Source organism: Xiphophorus hellerii, chromosome 24 (genome assembly GCF_003331165.1).
Source record: "Xiphophorus hellerii strain 12219 chromosome 24, Xiphophorus_hellerii-4.1, whole genome shotgun sequence".
Taxonomy (NCBI): domain Eukaryota; kingdom Metazoa; phylum Chordata; class Actinopteri; order Cyprinodontiformes; family Poeciliidae; genus Xiphophorus; species Xiphophorus hellerii.
This window is the reverse complement of record NC_045695.1, coordinates 1,374,504-1,394,958: the sequence shown is the minus strand read 5'-3', so window position 1 is coordinate 1,394,958 and position 20,455 is coordinate 1,374,504. Positions and strand designations below refer to the sequence as shown.

Below are 20,455 nucleotides of genomic sequence, written 5' to 3'. Positions count from 1 at the left end.
CAATTTTGGTGTTGCAATTAAATAAGAACTACAATCAAAATCACATAGTTAGTCATTAAAAAGAATTCAACCCCATCATCCTCCTACCACTTCCTGTCTTCTTCTTCATCTTTTCCATCAGTAATAATATCTGGTTATTGTTCACATGACTTGTGTGATGTGAAAAAAGTATTTACATTGAAGTTTCGCAAAGTACTCTAATTTTGATACAGAGTCACCTCATCTCACTGCAAAAACTTTGTTTAGAAAAACATGTTTTCTTTTACAAAATTGCCTTTGCAAAAGAAAGCCAAATTTATTTTTGTAATTAAAATTTGTGCAATTATATCAGTGGAAGCATAGCTGATGGTTTTACCACTGTCAGTAAGGGTTTGATATAAGATCCAAGTGCAGGAAACTGGTGCAAATTACCTTAATAATAAAGAAGAAAAATCTAAAAAAAACAAACTCTTAGGGTAAAGTCAAGGATAATCAGAAAAAAACAGAGTGTAACAAAGAACAATGGAGACTGATGGAAACAGTGGATAACAATGAGGTTAGCCAAGTTAATGGTCACATAATCCTCCTGTGAAAGAATAATCCTATCCCTGACAAATTTTCAAAAAGTCCAGCAAAGTGGGTGGAGCCAAGAGACGCTGAGGGACACGGCCAAGAGACAAGATAAGCTAAGTGGGGCGAGGCTGTGGTCAGAATGAAAGAAGCACTTTTGTTGACTTATAAAATGTGTTTTTTTTTCTTTTAGACACTTTAATGGCAGCTGAAGTTCAAGTGTTAAAGCAGGGGTTTCTTTATGGGTCTGAAACCTTTCAGTCCAGGTTGTCATTAAACTGGATTCTTTGTGCAGCCAGTGATCCAGCTCTTCCTCCATCTTCTAGGAATTGGTGATCCTGAGCCTCAGTGATTCCTGTTTGTTTCAAGCAGTTTTCTTTCTTGTGAGGATGGCAGTTTTGATAGATGGCAGTTCCAACAAAACAGTGATTGTAAACAAAAAACATATTTGGTTTTGAAATATAATAAGGTATCATTAGGATTGTCTGACTGTGCAACCTTAACCCCACTGGAAGTTTGTGGACTATGCTCAAAAGTTTCTTCTGTGACAGAAAGCAGACAATTTTCTTACCCTATATAGTTTGATAAGAAAAGTGCTCATCATCATCACTCAGGTCTTTTTTCTGTTCTTGAAAATGAAATGAAATTAAATCAAAAAGTCAAAATTGCTAGTTGTAGAAAACGATTGCCAATGGTGTCACAACCTGGATAAGAGGTAAATTACTTTCTCACAGAATCAGGTTTGAACATCAAGATTTTTTTCTCTTAATAAAGAAAACTTATTTTCATGTGATAACTGGGAGTTTCTTTGGTTTATATTAACATTTACTTGATGATCTGAAATATTCAACTGCAACAAAAAACCAAGACCTGTAAAAGATACATAACTGTTTTATAGCATTTTGCATTGAAAAGAAAATATACTCCCTCTTTATAGCCATTCATTAATGTGTAAATATGACTTTTACCTATTAAGATTCTTTTACACTAATACCAAAGATTCACCTCCATAATCCTCAGTCTGAACTTTGGAACTTCTCTTCCTTGTTGGAAGTAAACTGAACCTTGAAGACAGTTAATTTTGGACTGAGTATTTGAAACCTTATGGAGGAGCTGTCCTCTGTTCTGGTATCAACTTTCTCATTGTGAGCCTATAGCACAGTTAGTGGAAGTTACACAAATCTGATTTTTTTCATATAAATTCAAGTTTGCAGCGGGTTTCCTAGAAAATGAAATGTAGGCAAGAACATTTAATTTTCTATTTTTTAGCCTATGACTGACTTCAACATTGTTTTGCAATTTTTCCGGCAGTTACAGAGTCTGAGCTTGGGGAAAATTTCCCCAGAATGTTCACTCCAGAGACCACCATGTACACTTCAAAGATAAACCAGCAACATCTTAACTTGACTTTTAATCTGTCTGTAAATTTTAACTGAAATGCCTTTCTTTGTTTGTAAACAGACTTTAAACATTATTTTTATTGTGGATTGGAGCTGTATAAATAAAGTAAAATTATATTAATTGATATGCATGCTTTTAGGCCAGTGGGAGGAACCTGAAATATTCAGAGTCTCAAAGCATACTGTGTCAATGTCAGTTCTATGCTGAAGGAACATTATGGGTTTGAACCAAAGACCTTCTTGCTGTAAGGACATGTAACATGATCTATATGACTATTAATCTATCCAGATACAATCAAATTGATCTTGTGCTGCATACAACAAACCATTGAGGTTCCCAGACAGCCTGAATACAAAGAGAACAATAAAAGTTAAAAGTGCTAAAGATGGTCTGCCAGAATATCTCACAGCATCCCCCGTCAAGTTTGAAAACTACAAAAAGATGAAATCTTCCCAACTATTTTGGTCTTGTTTCTTGTGCAAATATATTTGTATATTTGAAATAAGACAATAACTTAAATTACTTTTCAGCAAGATACAGGAGCTTGTTTCAGGTCAGTAATTCATTAATATTTATGAAAAAGTTCTAGTTCCACTGGTAAATTATTTCACTTACAAGACATTTTTCCAATGTTATTAGAAAAATAATCTGCCAGTGGAACTAGTACTTTTTCACCAATATTAATGAATTACTGAATTAAAACAAGCTCCTACAACTTCCTGAAAAGTAAGTTAGTTTCAAGTGTACTAATGCATTTGCACTAGAAACTAAGCCAAAAATATTTGGGAAGATTTTGTGTTTTTGGTGTTAAAGTGATGTTTGTTTCAACTTAAAAATGCAGCTGCAGAAGCAGTCATTTAGAAAGATAATCATGACAAAGAGGCTGAGCTGACGTAGCTGTCCCCATTAGAGTCACATCACCCTCCAATGGTACCAAGTAAAAGAAAGGAAGAATGAAAAAAAATCACTTATAAAAGGTTAAAGTAAATTTATAATTAGCGTTCTCAAATAATTCACATTTCTGTTTCCAAGTTGATTCACACAATAACTAAAATATACTTAGAAAAATGTGTCACACAAACGAAAATTTAGCACACCATATACTGCTGATAAAATCTTGATATTTTTTTAGCTAACTCAGTTGGTTGCTGAAAAGATTGCCCCTTTTGTAAGTTCTCCTGATATCGAATGCTAGATCCTCTATAGCTTGGGAACGTCACATCAGGAAAATCTAGTGTGAAGATGGCTGTGTTTATTTATTTTTCTCATTGTACTGAGATAGATAGATAGATAGATAGATAGATAGATAGATAGATAGATAGATAGATAGATAGATAGATAGATAGATAGATAGATAGATAGAGTTTGTTATTATTATTATTTATTTTATTATTATTGGGATTTTGCAATGAAATTTCGCTTAGTACATTTTAAATGTACAACTGAATGACAATAGAAGGGGTGCCCAAAGTCGGTCCTCGAGAGCCGGCATCCTGCACGTTTTAGTTCTCTCCCTCGTGGTAGTAACAACCTTTCAGCATGTCAATGTTCTTCTTAGGACTTCTAATAAACCATCATTGGATCCAGGTGTGTTAAACCAGGGAGAGACCGACTTTGGGCACCACTGCAATAAAGTCTGTTATCTGTCTATGTCTGTTTTATAGTTTCTCATTTTGTATAATCTACAAAGGCGGGGAGGTCCTCGCTAAACACACAGGTCAAGTACAATTGTGTAGTTGAACCAATAAAGGTTGTCTTAACCGGAAGTATTGGAATACACAGAAATAAATACAGAAATCTGATATTTCGAGCATGACACTAAACTTGTTTGTTGTTGCTAAGCCCCTCCTAACATCTGATTGGCCAGTAGTCAGAGACATCTTGCTCGTTATTGGCTAATTTTTTGTCAACATTTGGAGTTTTTTGTGCTCTGTGTAAAGCTATTTAAACAATGACAGAAAACACAGGACGTTTACCAGTTTAATGTCGGCCGTTTTTGTATTTTGTTTTTAGGTAATTGATCCAAGGCTTTCAGTTGTAATGATTTGAGTTCAAATTTTCGTAAAAACTACTGATTTTATAAGAAAGTACCGTAAATAAGTTGTTGACTGCGATTTATAACGTCAAAATGCAAATGTTAATATTATTTTGGAAGTGTTGACCGGAAGTTAAGCAGCGGCTGTTCACCAAAGTTGACGTGGACACAAGGGAGAGGCGTAGGGTGAGGTCTGTTGTAGTCGGGAAAATAATGGAGGAAATGAGGGAAGTTAAATGAGTGAAGCTTGTGATTTCATACCGGTTAAAAGCGTTATCCTACCGCTTTGACAGCCTCCTGCTGAGCTGCGGGCCTTCAAGTCTTCCTGATGTGTTAGCTGTTAGCTTCATGCCGCTACACCTGTGTCCGGCCAGCCGGCTTCTTTGTCTCACTTCATTATCATGCTCTGTTTGTCTGCCTGAGCTGCACTATTTTGACTTGCTGCTTCCATAGGGACAAAGCTATCCTAATAGAGCCGAAGATATCAGCACGGAGTGAGACCTCTTTCCTTCTAGAGATGCGTTATATCCACGCTGGATGCGTCCCGTTCACTATCATTCCTTAATACAAATAGACGAGCTAGTCTAACAAATGGCAGCCCTGAGAGCTAAAGCTGCATCCAGCGGGGACAGCTCCCTGAGGGATGGGAAGAGCAGCGCGGGCTGTCCCGCAGAAGCAGCAGCGAACAGTCGGATATACAGCCTGGATGAGCTGGAGACCATGGCTACTGTGGGTAAGTTTACATGTAGACACAACAGGGGAGGGAGGGCACGGATATCCCACTCAGGAGAAGACTCGGTTATTTTATTTAAAAGGGCAGTAAAATTCAATTTCGATGATATCAACATCATATATGTAGGTTAGGAAATCATAAAGTTACAACATTGAAATGCCTAAATTGGAGGAAAAATGTATTCAAACGAGAAGTTTTGACTCACAATTCTGGTAGAAATAAATTGAAAAATGTGGAATTTTTTTAAAGATATTGCCATGAAACTTTCACTAAATGTTTTGCTAGTGTTACACCTGTCCACTATTCGTATCCAAAGACACATAACCTTTCTCCCAATGCATGAAATTAAATTAGACCAAAGTGTTACTGTTTTAGGTCAGTTGGGATTACCAAAATGATACAGAAGTTTACATTCACCTCCTCAGTATTTGCTAGAATAAATCTTTAAATTTTATTTTGGGATTCCTCCCATGAGCTTCTCACAATAGTTTTCTAGAATTTTGGCCCATTCCTCTTGACGGAACTGGTGGAATTGGGTCATGTAGGCCTCCTTGCTCATACACTTTCTCATCTCTTTTTCTCATTTTCCTTTTAATATTAACATTGTATTTATGTCCAAACAGTTTGATTTTAGTTGATCACAGGATGTATCTTCAAAAATGTTACTGTCTATTTGTAAATGGTTGTTTATGTTGCTTTTGGAGAAATGGCCTCTTGTTTTCTGATCAGCCTTTAGCCATTTTGACGTCAAAATGCTCAATAATCTATTTTAGTCTGCTTATATTTTTGCTAAATTAGAATTGGAATAATAATTTGATATTTGTTTTGTTTAAGAAAGGGCCAGTCATCTAAGCACAGCTAATACTGGTAATTTAAGTTGCAGAACTTAAGCCTATTTTTGCTTAAATATTAACCAATGGAATTTGACACAGTAAGGAACATTGTCAAATAATTTTATTTGCTTACACAGATGCAAATTGAAGATTTGCATCTTTAGTGAGTGGACATTACCATGCTGTTAATAGCTGCAGATAATTGGACAGATGAACGTGGAACATTCACATTCCAGGACATTTCAGGTGGTCTTTCCAAATATTTTAGCAGACTTAAACCGGAAAAGTTTAGTCTGATTTAATGTCAGAAAAATTGCATTTTTAAACAGTTTATGTAACTATCAGGAGTTTTGTTTCTGTAATCTGGATTCATGTTCATGTTTTACCTCTCAGGAATTGTAAGTACAAGATACACATTGAAAAAACCCACAGAAACTGGTGACCTTTGTACAATGAAACTTTGGCTGTTTCAGTCAGAAGTTCTATATTTCAGACCTACATAGTGGGATTTAACCTTTGAAGTTGGAGCGGGTCTGTAAATTGGACTAATCTGACCTTTAAATGCAGCTTTTGAGACATAATTAACAGACTGGAACAGGAAGAAGTTTAATTGCATTTACATTTAAAATGTAGGCTGCATATTATGTTTACGGTGTACATTTTCTCACAATTTGGTTCTTATGAAATAGATTGAGTTAAAACAGCTTTCTAAATGCAGAAACAGTTTTCAGTATTTACTGAACATGAAACATAATAATCTAAATAAATCTGGTAAATCCTCATCCTGCAACCCATATCTAAGTAGATTTGTTGATAACACTTCATCCTTGATATATTATCCATCAGACGTGAGAAGCGTCCTTGTCTTATATCTACTCTTTTATCAGTGTTGCCTGGTTCCATCTGACCTACTTTGTTTTTTTTCTTGTTTTCCTTTTAGTACATTTGTCTGGATAAACCTTGAAGCTGGCTGAGATTGTTTGGGAGTAGTAATCTGTGTCATACATCCTCAGATCTGTTGTCTAAAATGCTGCTGTGGACCCAAAGCAGGCTTTCTGTGAGAGCAGAGGGACAGATGGTAGAGTTCTGTTGTGGAAAGGTTTATATCAAAACTTGCTTCTTTCTACAGCGTAAGCTGCAGTATGTCTGACGTAGTAGTTTCTCTCTGAAGGACTGATAAACTTTAATTTTGTACGGAATATTCCACATTGAACTAGAAAACATTTAAAACACAACCAAAAACAAGAAATAAAAACTACAAACAACTGAAACCATAAATAAGTCTTTGAAACCATAATTGCCCTTCAAAAAATTACAAATTTCACATTAGAAATTCTGGCTTAAAGGTTAAAATAACAAATTCAGTTGAAAGCAGAAGTTTACATACACCGAATAAAAAGACTCAAATGACTTTCTTTCTCACTATCTGAAGGGTTGTCAGTTAGAATTTCCAAAATTATTTCTATTTTCTAAACGCCACAATAATTGAAGAAAGAATATGTCAGACTTATTTTTTATGTCTTCAACATCAGAAGTTTACATACAGAATGATTGTCTCTTTAAACAATGAGGGAAACCTATTGTTTAATAGCTGCTGCAGTTATCTGATTTTGAAAATATTATAAAGATATTTCTGACATATTATTTCTCTTTGTTGTGTCATTTTGCAATTAGAAATAATTTTGGTAAATCTACCTGACCTAAAACATGATTTAACTTCAGACAATGAGAGAAAAAACGACTTTTTATTTGGTGTATGTAAACTTCTGGTTTCAACAGTATTTACCTGCAAACAGCTGATGTAGGAAATCTAACACACACATCGTTATACACACACATATAAACCCAATGTTACAGTTCCAGCATTTATATATTGCTGCATTATGCAGCCCTATAAAAGGATTTTTCAGTACTTCAGGATCATTAAGTACACTTTAATACGAGACAGAGAAAACATGAGGAAACAAATTTAAAGAAAAAAAACCCAATTTAATCTATTAGGGGAAAAAAGTTATCCAAAACAACCAATGAAAAAGTAATCAATCCCTAAACTAGACATCATTTTGTACTATGGATCATTTTCTTGCTGTAGAACTCAACTGTGTTTGATCTTAACAAAACAAACTGATTTCTGGACATTCGCCTTTCGGGATTATTTTGATTCAACTTAGTTGACACAGTGAAACATCTAAATCATACATGACTGCAGATGTTGAGGACTCACGGTGGACATTACTGACACTGATTCAAACAAATGCTAGAATTACTCAGACTCAACCGTCTTCTGATATTAAGACGGTCCATTTTGACCACAAAGATCGTAGTATCAAAGGAATGCCTCCAAACATGTTATAGGTCACACTTAAGGAATAATTGTAGTTTTTCAAACACCACTACTAACCACTGCTGAGGTGTTTACGTAATTTACTGAACAAGCCACCCAGGTAATCCTGGGAACTTTAAGTCTCAGGAATTCATGAAATGAATATCAATAAGTCTTTTTCAAAAGCGAGAAAATACGGTTAGGTCTCTGAATTTGTTGGGTTTAAAATGAAAGTAGCTGTTGAAGGCCTAGCATACTGTGTGTTCATTGGTTGACAGCATGTTCAGACTTGCCTTTGGTGAGTGCTTATTGCTTGACTCAGTTCAGTAATTACAGCTTCGGTTTCCAGAGAATCCAGAAGAACTTGGCATGTGAATTCATTATCCTAACTTGAAAAGTTATCTGGTAATATTTGAGCTGTTACTCACTCTATGTTTGCTGTTGCACAATTTAAACATAGAACATCACACTTGATAAGATTTCATGAAAGGTACAAGGTCAGATTTCTTCAACAAAGAAAAACAATACACAGTTCTACCAATTTTGGAACAAAGATATTATAAATTGATTTCCAGAGTGTTTTTGCAATCTGTAATTTGGCTTTTTATGTCGCTGTTGTAGTATTGGCGTCTTCCTCTCTGACTGGCCTTCCAGCCTCTGTTGCTACATGACATATCTCTTTGGATATGAACATTCTGAACTCTCAAGCTGTTATTAGATCAGCTTCTATCTGAATCCATCTTACAAAAAAAAAAAACCTCATCATCTGGGCTTCCCAAATTGTTTAAAGAAATAATAATCTTTCTTAGTTTATGAAAACCTTCTTCAATATGAAGAAGGTTTTTATGGAGCAATATTAGAGTTTGGAAGGTATATAGATTTAAAGTGTATTAAGAAAAAATAGTCTTATGAATTACAAGTTTGTTTGACTTTTTTATGTTTGTTTTTTTTAAATTGTTGTCACATTAAAAGTCCAGAAATAATTTTGATAAAACTTTAAATCCAAATCTGTCACATTTCTCCAGGGACTTATATAAATAATCAATTAAGAACCTGAAAATTCATGTGTCTTTGGTTATGCAATGACCTTTATTCTCAAAGGAATATAGCTGAAGCTGCACTGTGACTCTTATGCAGACAGATCATAAAAAGGCTATGGAGTTATGAAACCACTGAGTAATAACACAGCATCCCCCCAAGCCTTTAGTGTCACTACAAATGGTAATATTCTGCAGGTACATTTAACATTGTAATTTATGATCTCAGCCTGGAAAACTCTTTCCATATATGCATCAAACTACTTGGGCCACAAAATCTGAGGCTAGTACGTAATAGGACGGTGTGCAGCAGCAAGCATCATCCACACTGTGCTTATGATCCTCTAAAAATTAATTATCCAAAGTATTTTGTGTGATGAGGAGGATTTTCTGCCTAAAACTGAATAAAGCTCTTTATTTGAACACTGTTGGTGAATTCTCATGGAATTCAGGACATTGCTTTTGCTCTGCCAGTGTTTATTTATCCAGACTGGGATGACTGGATTTCTATAACATCACTTACACACTGATGGTATTCCTGGATACCATCAGTATCATTCCAGCTTGTACCCTGGAGGAGCTACAGAAATTCACAACTTAGGTGGGAGACAAATCTGATCTTTATGAGGAAACACAAGAAAACCAAAGTGGACAACAAAACATGAAACATGTGAAAGATGATACTCTGCTTAGTGGAGACTGAAACTCAACTGTTTCATGCAAAATGATCACATCATGGTGGTCCCAGCATCAGTCTGAGTTGATGGGGAGATGAATGGAGCCAAATCCAGGACAGTCCTGGAAGGAATCTAATTGGAGGTTGTAGAAGACTGGAGACCGGGTGGAGGTTCACCTTTCAGCAAGACAACAGCCCTAAACATACAGCCAGAGATACAATGATCATAGCCTTTTCATGTGTTAGAGTGGCCTGGTCAAAGGCTGGCCCATAACCCTATATCCAACTGAGAATATTTTGCAAAATTTCTAAATAGATTTTCACAAATGTTCTTCATCCAATCTGACTGAACAAAGACTGTAAAGACACTAGCAGCTGTAACTGAAATGAAAAGTGGTTCTCCAAAGTATTGACTCATGCCAATATGCATGTCGGGGATTACATGAAGTCCCAATGAAATCCATTAAAATGTATGGTTGAAATGTCTCAAAACATAAAAAAAAAATTCCAGAGTTGTACATAGCGCTGCGAGGCAAGACACTCCATGGACTTGTCACTTTAAGATTTTGTCCCCATGGTAGCCTAGCATACCAAAAGCTAGTTTGGGCTGAACAACGAGAAGTGATCTCAAAGTCCAGACCTCAATGGCCAGTGTCCTGCAACTTTTAGATTTCTCTTTGCTTCAGTACACATGGCTCCAATATTACTAGCTCATTAGAAGAGCTGTGTGGAGTGTGACTGCATGTTATTGAGGTAGTTTCACTCATTTAACTAAAGCGGGTTGGACAAGGGAGTCATCTAAAGTTGGAGGAATATGGCCCTTGAGGAAAGCAGTTTGAGGCCACTGCTATGGAGGTTCATATCTCTTAAGGCATCTTCTCTCTGAAGTGGCCTTTAGACGTGGAAGTGGCTGTGTGATTTCTGAACTCACAAAGAGGATGGAGGTACTTCATGTTTTCCTTTCTGTGATCAAACACATTGTTGACCTTATTTAACACACTCTCCGATGTGAACTGGCTTGTTGCTATGCATGACAAGGGTATGTAGAGTGAGCTAGTACACTTTACTGCGCTTCATTAGAGAGAAGAGGTAATCTCCAGTGTACCTCTTTTGGTGAATCTAGTATTGGGTTCCTTTGGTATCATTCGACCCGTAGAGTTTCTTTCACCTAGCTACATGTCCATAGAAATTGTGCATCATGCCTACTACAGATGTCATCCAAGGAAGAAAGATGTCCTTTCATTCCTAAAAGCTCTCATATTAAGGGTTCAGATAACGGCAGCTTTAGGCTGCTGATGATGTTGCTGTGGCAACAGTAGACCTGAGACAAAGGTTGATTGTTAGTATAGAAGAAGAAGACAGACAGCATATTTGGGATTGAGTGTAGCTGTTATGCCACACATTGTCGTCGGTCGCTAATGCTTCCCTCGGTGCTTATCAGCTCCACAGGATCAAAATGCCAGATGCCTCTCTCCATCTTTGGAAGGAAAACAATGAGAAGCAGAGGCCTAAGCGAGGCAGCACAAATTGTAGTGATCGTACTTTGGGAGGACACTTGTTTCTGTGCCTGCTGAATGTGCAGCCATTACTGCCCACTCTCCCTGCTTCACCATTTCACTGTGACCCGACACCACTCAGTCTGCTCGCTCCCGCTGTCTGAAAACGCTATCTTCTATTGTCTTCCCCGTCTCTACTGACACATGAATGTTATTTCTTATTACAAGAACAACAGCAACCCTACAGAGCACATTTAGCATCGGTGAAGGCTGAGCTCGGAGTTACATCCTCATATTTAGTGTTATTTCTTCTTTTTCTCCTATGATAGGTGTTCAAAACTTGATGTCAGCATCACCTGTGATACTATTATTGTCCTCACTTCGTACGAAACAATGAAAGGCTATATTACAGAGATGTACACTAAGAGCAGGGTGATATCAGTCTATAAGCAATATAGACAGAGATTACAGTGAAATGGTGCCCTGCAGGCAGATTGTGTCTGCATTCATAAAGAAGATGCTTATCATTTCAGCAGAGAATGGATGATTCTTTAGTCTTCACAGTGACATCACAATGAGGAACAACTCACATCAACTACCTTCTGTGTTAAACATTAACACAATCACTGGTGAATGCTTAAGATACATTCACCTTGTACTAGATCTGAGTACTGTGTCGAGAGGACGGGGGGGTTGCGCGCGTAGGGAGGAGACCGAAACCGATGCTGTTTGTGGGCTCAATGTTGCTGCGAAGACGCAACCGACAGAATCCGGTTAAAGGATTTTCAAAATAAAAGATTCTCCAGACTCGATACATAACACGGAAATATTTAATTATTTCTTGCGCGGCCCGGTACCAATTGGTCGGGGGTTGGGGACCACTGTATTAGAGTATCAGGAACTAAACAATTTTTTTATCTTCCACACTTTTCAGATTTTTTCTTTTTACTGTACTGTTTTACCAGATCCAATATTGGATCTAGAGAGGAGAGGAACCATTTTAAATATTCCTTTGTTCCCACTTCCATCAAAATTTAGAATAAAATTTTTAAGTAGATAGTACACTGAGACATGGAAGGTGTAACTTGGTGTTTTGTTTTTTTAAACTGCTGTGTATGTAGTCTAGGTTGTTCATTTTTTTCTTTTAGCTGTTTGTTGTTTATATGTAGGCCTGTTGCGACAAACGATAAATCAATTAATCGTACGATAAATTAAAACTATCTACCTCATTTTAATTATCGGCTTTATCGTCTCTTCCAGCCTTTTTCTCTTCCTGTTGATGACACTGAATGAAAAAAGGCTCAACTCTGGTGCTCTCCGCTGACCCTCCCTTCCTCATTTCCTTAGTGTAATGGCAGCTGCACACTACACGATCTTAGAGTTGTCGGCCCATTTTCAAAACCTGAGAGGCCACACATTAGCTGACAGAAGTTCTAGGTGTAACGGTTCAATCGGTTCGATCGTGTCGTGTGGTGTCCAACAATGGACACAAAATAATGGCTACAAGTCCAGTGAACTAATTTTAAAACAGGGCATTAGTCAATGCTTTACTACAATGCATGTGGTTAGTGTCAGTCCTAATTGAATGCAAATCATTATAACCTATTTATGCCACATTAACGAAGAACAGCTGAAAAGTTACCGGGTTTATCAACTACGGTAGTAACGCCTCCCCTTGTCATTTCTGTATTCTTTGCACAAAATGTTGAATAAACATTAATGTTGTTTCCACATATCATCTCCAATGTCCGCTGGACTTCGGGTTGTGTCAGCTATTAGGGATTCCCCCTCAGAAAGCATGGAGGGGAATCGCGCTTTCTGATTGGCTACCTGTCACATTCAACAAACTGTGTTTAACTTCCAGTGGGGAAAACCCTGATTTAGATCGGAGCAGCCACGACGATCTACTGTAACACACCACACACTACAGGATGATCGGTTATGAAATCACAAGTGACAATCGTAGAACGGCCAACGTTCCAAGATTGTCATAAGGGTAAAATCAGGGCAAAAAAAAACCCATGTAGTGTGAACTATTGCATCAGGTAGTCGATGTGCCCATTTTCTCTATTTAAATCTAATTATTACTGAAGGGCAACATAATATACAGACTTCATAATCTGCACTCTTTTGGTTGAATGCAGTATTTATTTCCACTTTGGCTTTATGTTGTTAAGTTTTTATTCAAGTACATTTTTTGTTAATGGAGACTAAGAATCCATTTTATTTTTGTTTTTGGTTGTTTTGTTTATTTTGTTTTTCAGTTCCAGTGTTAAGTCTTCTTTTGAAAATAAAGTGTATCTGTCTTTAGCAGGAAATCGCATGCATTATTACGTCATTTCCATTAAATCAGTGTAAAAAGGTCTTCAAACAATATTATCATTTATTGCAATAAATTTTTAGACAATTAATCGCTCAGCAAAATTTGTTATCGTGACAGGCCTATTTATATGTATTTTGTGTGTATTTATTGTCTATTTTGGCAGCTGCTCCTATGCACTCATTTCACTGAGTCCCCTACGGGGCAATAAAGTCCTTTTTTCTTTCTATCCTATTCTGTAAAGCTCCAGTGTAGTAATCTTCTCTCCCTCTCTACCTTAGGAACTGGGACTTTTGGTCGAGTCTTCCTTGTCAAGGACAAGAAAAGCAAGGCCTTCTTTGCACTAAAACAGATGAAGATTTCTGACGTGATCCGGCTGAAGCAGGAGCAGCACGTCCACAATGAGAAGGAGGTGCTGACAGAAATCAGCCACCCTTTTCTCATCAGGCTGTGAGTCCACTCCCAGCACATCACATCTCAGGCAAACTGCTTCATGAACAAACAGTGATGGCATAGTTACTTTGAAAAAGTAACTTTAATTGGATTACTGATTACTCCTAGAAAAAGTAACTTAGATTACTGCTTACTTGATTTCGAAAGTAACTAAGTTACATTAAAAGTAACTTTTCTAGTTACTTTCAGCAGCTGCTAACAACAACACTCCACCACCTGTGAAAATTGCTTTGATCTTTGCCAATACTTAACTGCAAGTTATTTTATAGTGGTAACATCAACAATGTGTCTCCACCTATAAGGTTGAACTGAAGGGGAGATTGTTTAATGGTTACAACAGTACAAAAAAACTTCAGAAATTTGTGTGTTTTTGTGTGTGTGTTCCAGTATTGTCTGGAGAACTATAAATAGGATTTTACCCTCTCCTCCCCCCGCCCCATCGTCCAGGTTCTGCGTTAACGGCCCTGCGTTTGTTGTCAGAGCGCAGAGGACAGAGCTCCTCCTGCCGCTCTACAGCTCAGATGTCCCACAGATTTGTGACACTTATTTCAATATTAATAATTATAATGGCATTTAGTTGCACAACTTTACGGACACGTTAATTCGTGGCTGTTTTCACGTTTATTGCGCTGTTCATATTAGTCTCGATGTTTGCAGTTTTCTGGAGCGCAACGCGAAGCTCGACGTCATTCACAGGTCATACATTAACTGGACATTAACAAAGACACAGCAGGATGGATCATCTGGGAAATAATGGACAGGGAGAGGACTAAAACTAACTGGATGTCAAACAAATTCTCTGTTTATTTACAAGGCCAAAAACCGCAACCTGCGACTCATTAAATCTGCAAGCGACTTTAGAAAAAACAAGCCCAAAGCTGCTTATAATAATCGGACTTGGCGAGCGAAACTCAAAATAGTTTCTGTTTTATCAGCAACAAAATGTCTCCCTCTTCCCTCCATTGTTTATGTTTCTGTTGCTGTTGATAACTGTCGCACAGAAATGGTGGTTACTCCCCAAGACGCGTAGAGGAAATAAAATTAAATTACAAAAGAAAATAGTAACGCAAAGTGATTTCGATAAGTAACAATAGTCTGACTACTGGATTTGAAATAGCAACGCGTTAGATTACTCGTTACTGAAAAAAGTGGTCCAACGTCACTGATGCGCTACTGACATCACTGTGAAGCAGCAGCTGGATTACAGTCCGATGGGACACATAATGAAGAATTCTAAAACTTTTTCGCACAAATATAACATCTGCTGCGATCATAACTATTGATACACCAATCCACTTTTTACATTTATGATACAGATACAGATAGAACCAGACACCAATTCAATACTTTTATTCGACCTGATTTATTTTTTAAAAGTCAGATATAAATGTACAGGACTACACATTTATTTAACTCTGCACCAGTACAGCACACTTAAATACATTAAATACATCGATAGCTTCACAAGCTAACAAAGTAGAAACAACACAACTTTAATTTGTTCAGTCACTGCAATTAGGAGTATAACATCCAATATCAAATAAATAATAAAGAAACTGACTGAAAATGTCTACCTTGGTCAAACATGTAAAAATAAACTGTAACAAACTTTCTTTCAAATGGTTAAAAAAGTGCAGTTAGGAATTCTAAATATAATGTAAAATAAATAGCAAAAGCATGATGCCTTATAGAGTACAAAGCATAGAATTAGACTGAATAGATTTGCCCTTATGGATGGGGCACATCGTCACGATACTCGATCTAGATTTTCTTCAGTTATCAGGACCAATACAGTTATTAATATCAGGTCGCTTCATCTCTAGTCAGAACATGGGTAATTTTCACTGCAGATGACAGGTTGTGTCTTATGAACAAATTTATTTGGTGATCTGTGTTACTTGGTGCTAGGATGACTTGGCTGCATGAGACATTTCAGTTTTCTCAGAAGTTTTTGTTATTTTTTTATTTTAGGATTTGAGTTAACATTTGGTTAGGCCATTTTATACTGCATAGAGTTGAGAGATGTTATCCATTTCCTCCTCCACAGTTGGGTGTAAGCCTCTGATCTAATCTGATTTCACCTCTCGTCAGACAGCACTTTACCCCCTAACTGCATAATCAGCCATGACATTTTCCGACAGCTTCTGGACTCACCATGACGATCGCTTCCTCTACATGCTGATGGACTACGTCCCAGGTGGAGAGCTCTTCAGCTACCTACGCAGTCGCGGGCGATTCAGCAATGCCACAGGCCTCTTCTACACCTCTGAGATTGTATGTGCCATTGAGTACCTTCACTCCAAAGAAATAGTCTACAGAGACCTAAAGCCTGAGAACATCCTGCTGGACAGTGAGGGACATATCCGCCTTACTGACTTTGGCTTTGCTAAGAAGCTGTCTGATAGGTAAGAGACATAAAGAATCCATATATGTATAAAATAATGAAGAATATCATCAGCAGGTGGTGATCTTTGGTTTGGAAGAAGGTCTCACGTGATGGGTTAACTGGTTAAATTATCTTATTTTTCACTCCTGCTGATGATATTGTTATATGAAAAAGTTTGCAGAAAAGGTTAACCTGCTTCCTCTGTGTTTTAATAGGACTTGTTGATAAATGTATTTGTACAGCATTTTTAACAAGTCCAGAAGACCCCAACATGCTTCACACAACATTCAGTAATTCACACACACACATTTGCATACTGATAATGCCATGCTACTGGATTGTAGCCCAAGGACACAACTGAGCGGGGATTCCAACTACGGGGCAAACTCCAACCACTGTCGCCATCAGGAAATAACAATAATCTGAGAAGTAACAAATGTCAGTGCCCTCCTAGTTGATCCTCATGCATTTTTGGTACGTTTGAAACCTGGTTTCAATATTTCATAGGTCTGGATGAGAAAACTAAAAATTAAGTTATGAAAAATCACAACATCTAAATTTCTGATTTTGTTTCAGTTGTTGACTACTTTAGTTTTTGAATTAGATTCTAAACCAGATAGGGGCATTTCATTGCTTTTATGATCTCTTGATTCCTTATATTTCAGTTTTTTAAATACACAAACTTTTTGACTTGGGTTTGCTTTAGATGCCAAACATGTTCTTTCAATCCATGTTTTTTTTTTAATTAAAGTCCATAATGATCATAAACTGGATTACATTGGGTGACTGAGGAAGCTGGGAAACACAATTGGCTCATTAGTGAAAACCCTGATTTGTTTGATCAGCAAAATGTTGTGCTTGACAAACAACAGTTTTTTTTAGTCTATCAGGTGCATTTACAAATGTGATGAATATGTATGTTGGGGGTGTGATATTGGCATCAAGTGTTATGACAAACTTTTGTGGCGTTATTATGATAACAATAAGTGACTAAGAAGTAGCTACTTCTTTTTCAGGTAATTGCATGGCTGTGACTGCATTCATAGCCCCACAAACACTAATAATGCTCTTGAAAAACACAAGTCACAGAAGTAACATGTTATGCGCTTCTTTTCTTAAGAGGTGTTATTTGTATCACTAAACTGCACACAGGCAAATCAATGTTTACTGATCCTCTCTTTGAACAAACTGGAGAAAATAGTAAAACTAACAATCCCAACACAATTCCAAAACATCATTAATTGGAACTTATAAGGAAAAAGCAAAATTTTTATCATAATGAGAAATTTATCAAGATAACTGATAAAAAGATATGACAGGATTATCAATATTTTTTTGTTTGCTAAATGGTAGAGATTTATTTTTACGTCTAATGCCAACGTTTTCAGAAATGTTGCCAGTCTTTGGTACAATAGCTGGATTTTGTTGCCCTGAAGTCACTTTGTGACTAATCTGGTTGTATGCTGAAGGACATTATCCACTTGAAAGACACATTTATGTTCAGAGTTTTGCTTCCTGGTTAATGAAGTGTACCAGTCCTTCGTGCAGTATGAGGCTACCGCCTCTGTTCTTCACCGTTGGGTTGCCGTTTTGAGGCGACAGAAGCTTATGAAGTCATAAAATCATCACCTGGGTTGTCCTGGACAGTGAGAAAAAATAAATTGTGTGTTATTTCATCTTGTATGTAAACAGACAGGGCTTTAGAGGCTGAAGTCTTCTGTCATACTGGATGACATCACTGCAGTTGTCAGAGTAGTTGAGTCAAGGTTGTTACCAGCAACAAGACAGCATGTGAAAGCTTCCTTTGTTGCTTCTTTTCATACATAAATTCTGAATATAGTGTCACAGAATTGCTCTATTCACTCTGAATGCTTGGTCGACATTGTTACTCTGTCTTTAACGCTGAACATACAGTAGTTCTGTATGTAACGCCTCATCCACTGTCAGTTTACATCACCACTCAGACACGGCAGGGCTTGCAAAGGGTAACTGTAGGTGGAACAAAAGGGATAAGGAGGAGTGTGTGGTGTTTACTGGCTGTGTGTAGGGTGATGACAGATGGCTGCCTGCTTTAGTACACAGAGATGTTACTGGTTTGTGACACAGCCTTTCTCAGCTCTCCGTCAGCAGTGTGTGGGGCAGCTGATGAATGCCAACTGAGGTTACTCAGTTCTCAGCTCAGGGTGTTGGAAGTCTGATTGATTGTCAGTAGAAAGCAGCAGCAGCTGTTATCGTCACCCAGTTTGTTCTCATTCTTTACATTTTTTCTTAAGTTGTGCTAGCTAACTGTCTTCAGATATATGAATGCTGTGGAAACTCTAAAAAGGTAGGCAGTGAACTTAAAAGAAGTGCATGTGGAAGGTTGTGTGTTTTAGACTCGAGGTTGCCAAGTACAGTCAGCAGTTTCTTGGTATTATTTAAAGGGCAAGTACTATTATTATAGAACCAGAAAAGGTACAAATCTTGAAAATATAAAATATTCACTGACCTGACATTTAATCAAACTTAACCTTCCTGTTTTAGATCATTTAGGAAACTCAATTCTGTCCAATGAATGCCACAATGAGAAAGAATGTTATATAACTTTCTAGAAATATACAAGTTTACATTCACTATAATAAATATTCCTTTAAGCATGTTGGGGTAGCTTATGTCTTTGTGACCTGTTTAATTCACAACATTTGAGTTAAATGGAGGTCAAACTGTGACTGTATTTTAAGGCAGCAACTCAAATAAAGTTAAAACTGCGTTATGTTGTGTTCAGGCATATTGACGATTGTTACATTTGGAGGAGAAAAGTTGAAGCTTACAAGCCTCAAGACACCGTTCCAACTGTTAAATACGGAGGTGGCAGCAACATGTTTTGAGATGATATTCTGCTGGAGAGCCTGTTGCCCTTTACAAAGTAAATGGCATCATGAGAAAAGATAATTCAATGGAAATATAAAAACAACTTCTCAAGACATCAGCCACGATTTAAAAGCTTAGACAGTAATTGGTCTTCCAAATGAACAATGAGCCTCAGGATATGTCCAAGTTAGCTACAAATGGCTTAAGGACAACAAAGTCAATGTTTTGGAGTGACCATCACAGTCACTCCAAACAGCCCCAGAAAACATTAGTAGTCAGACTCTGTATGTCTTCTGGCACATGCTTGACTCTGTAACTTGACAAGAAATGAGCCACACCACCAGCCAATCACAAATAGGTATTTTTTTTCATAACAATGTGTTCCTTGCAAATATTGTATTTGTTTGGACTATGTTTCTTTTCATATCTTTTGCTTTTAAATGTGAGCAGCATTACATAGCTTGCTTTCAGATTCACTGTCTGCTGACTTAATTAGGATTTAACTAACATGCAAAAACAATATTTATTTTAATTATATTTTGTACAATTTGACTCTATTGTTGGTGTTTAAGTACTGGTATTATTAATAATGTGTTCCAATAACATAAAAGGTGTCCAGATAAGAACAGAGAAACAACAGAGCCCTTTGAAAATGTGGGTTTATTTAATCATGGATTCATTTCAGATTCTCATCAGCTCATAACTCCTCATCAGCTACGTTCTAGAAACACTGAATGTGTTGAGATCTCATTATAAAATAGATGCCATCAGACTTACTGTCTCAGCCAACTTCAATATCAGTTGTAAGTTCCCTTGAAATACAGCCAAAGTTTCAGCTCAAAGTGATTTATGGGGCTTTTCTACTTCACTATTTGTCACATTTAACAGAACAGTGAATATCTGTCTCTGATTCTGCTTCAGTTCCAAGCATCTTGTGTCTTCTCTTTAAACAAGCTCCATCAGAATGTGAAGCAGATGTTGTTTTGAGTGATGGTAGCTTAGGAGGGAGGAGATCATCCTGTAACCACTGGATTGGGCCTTGGACAAGACATTTTACCGTCCTTGTGATTTAAAAAAGGCAACCTCTAGTTTTTGTTAAGACTTTACTGTAGAAAATTGTTGTCCTTTCTATGAATGAACATCTTGTCTTTGTTGTTAGATTTTATATTAAAACTACACAAAACTTTTGCCAGAAAGATGGATGCATTTTCTTTCATGGGATATTGCTTTGGGAAAAATTACAAAAGCACGTAGTTCCTAATCTGATGTTTTTGAACAGCTCTACAAGTTTATATGGAATAAATAAGCCAAAATACCTGCTGGGAGGTGCAGAAGTCTCATTATCTGAATCGCTTGATTGCAG

General features: G+C 37.0%; 1 protein-coding gene across 1 annotated transcript in view; it reads left to right on the top strand.

The window, feature by feature from the left end:
- The first annotated feature begins 4,102 nt into the window (after positions 1-4,102).
- The window catches only part of prkx (protein kinase X-linked), a 37,687-nt gene continuing 21,334 nt past the window's right edge, over positions 4,103-20,455 (top strand). Inside the window, exons 1-3 of the mRNA XM_032556506.1 lie at positions 4,103-4,718; positions 13,685-13,853; positions 15,998-16,261. Of these exons, the coding sequence (XP_032412397.1) occupies positions 4,577-4,718; positions 13,685-13,853; positions 15,998-16,261 (575 nt within the window). The 5' untranslated portion in view covers positions 4,103-4,576. The remainder of the gene's footprint in view (positions 4,719-13,684; positions 13,854-15,997; positions 16,262-20,455) is intronic.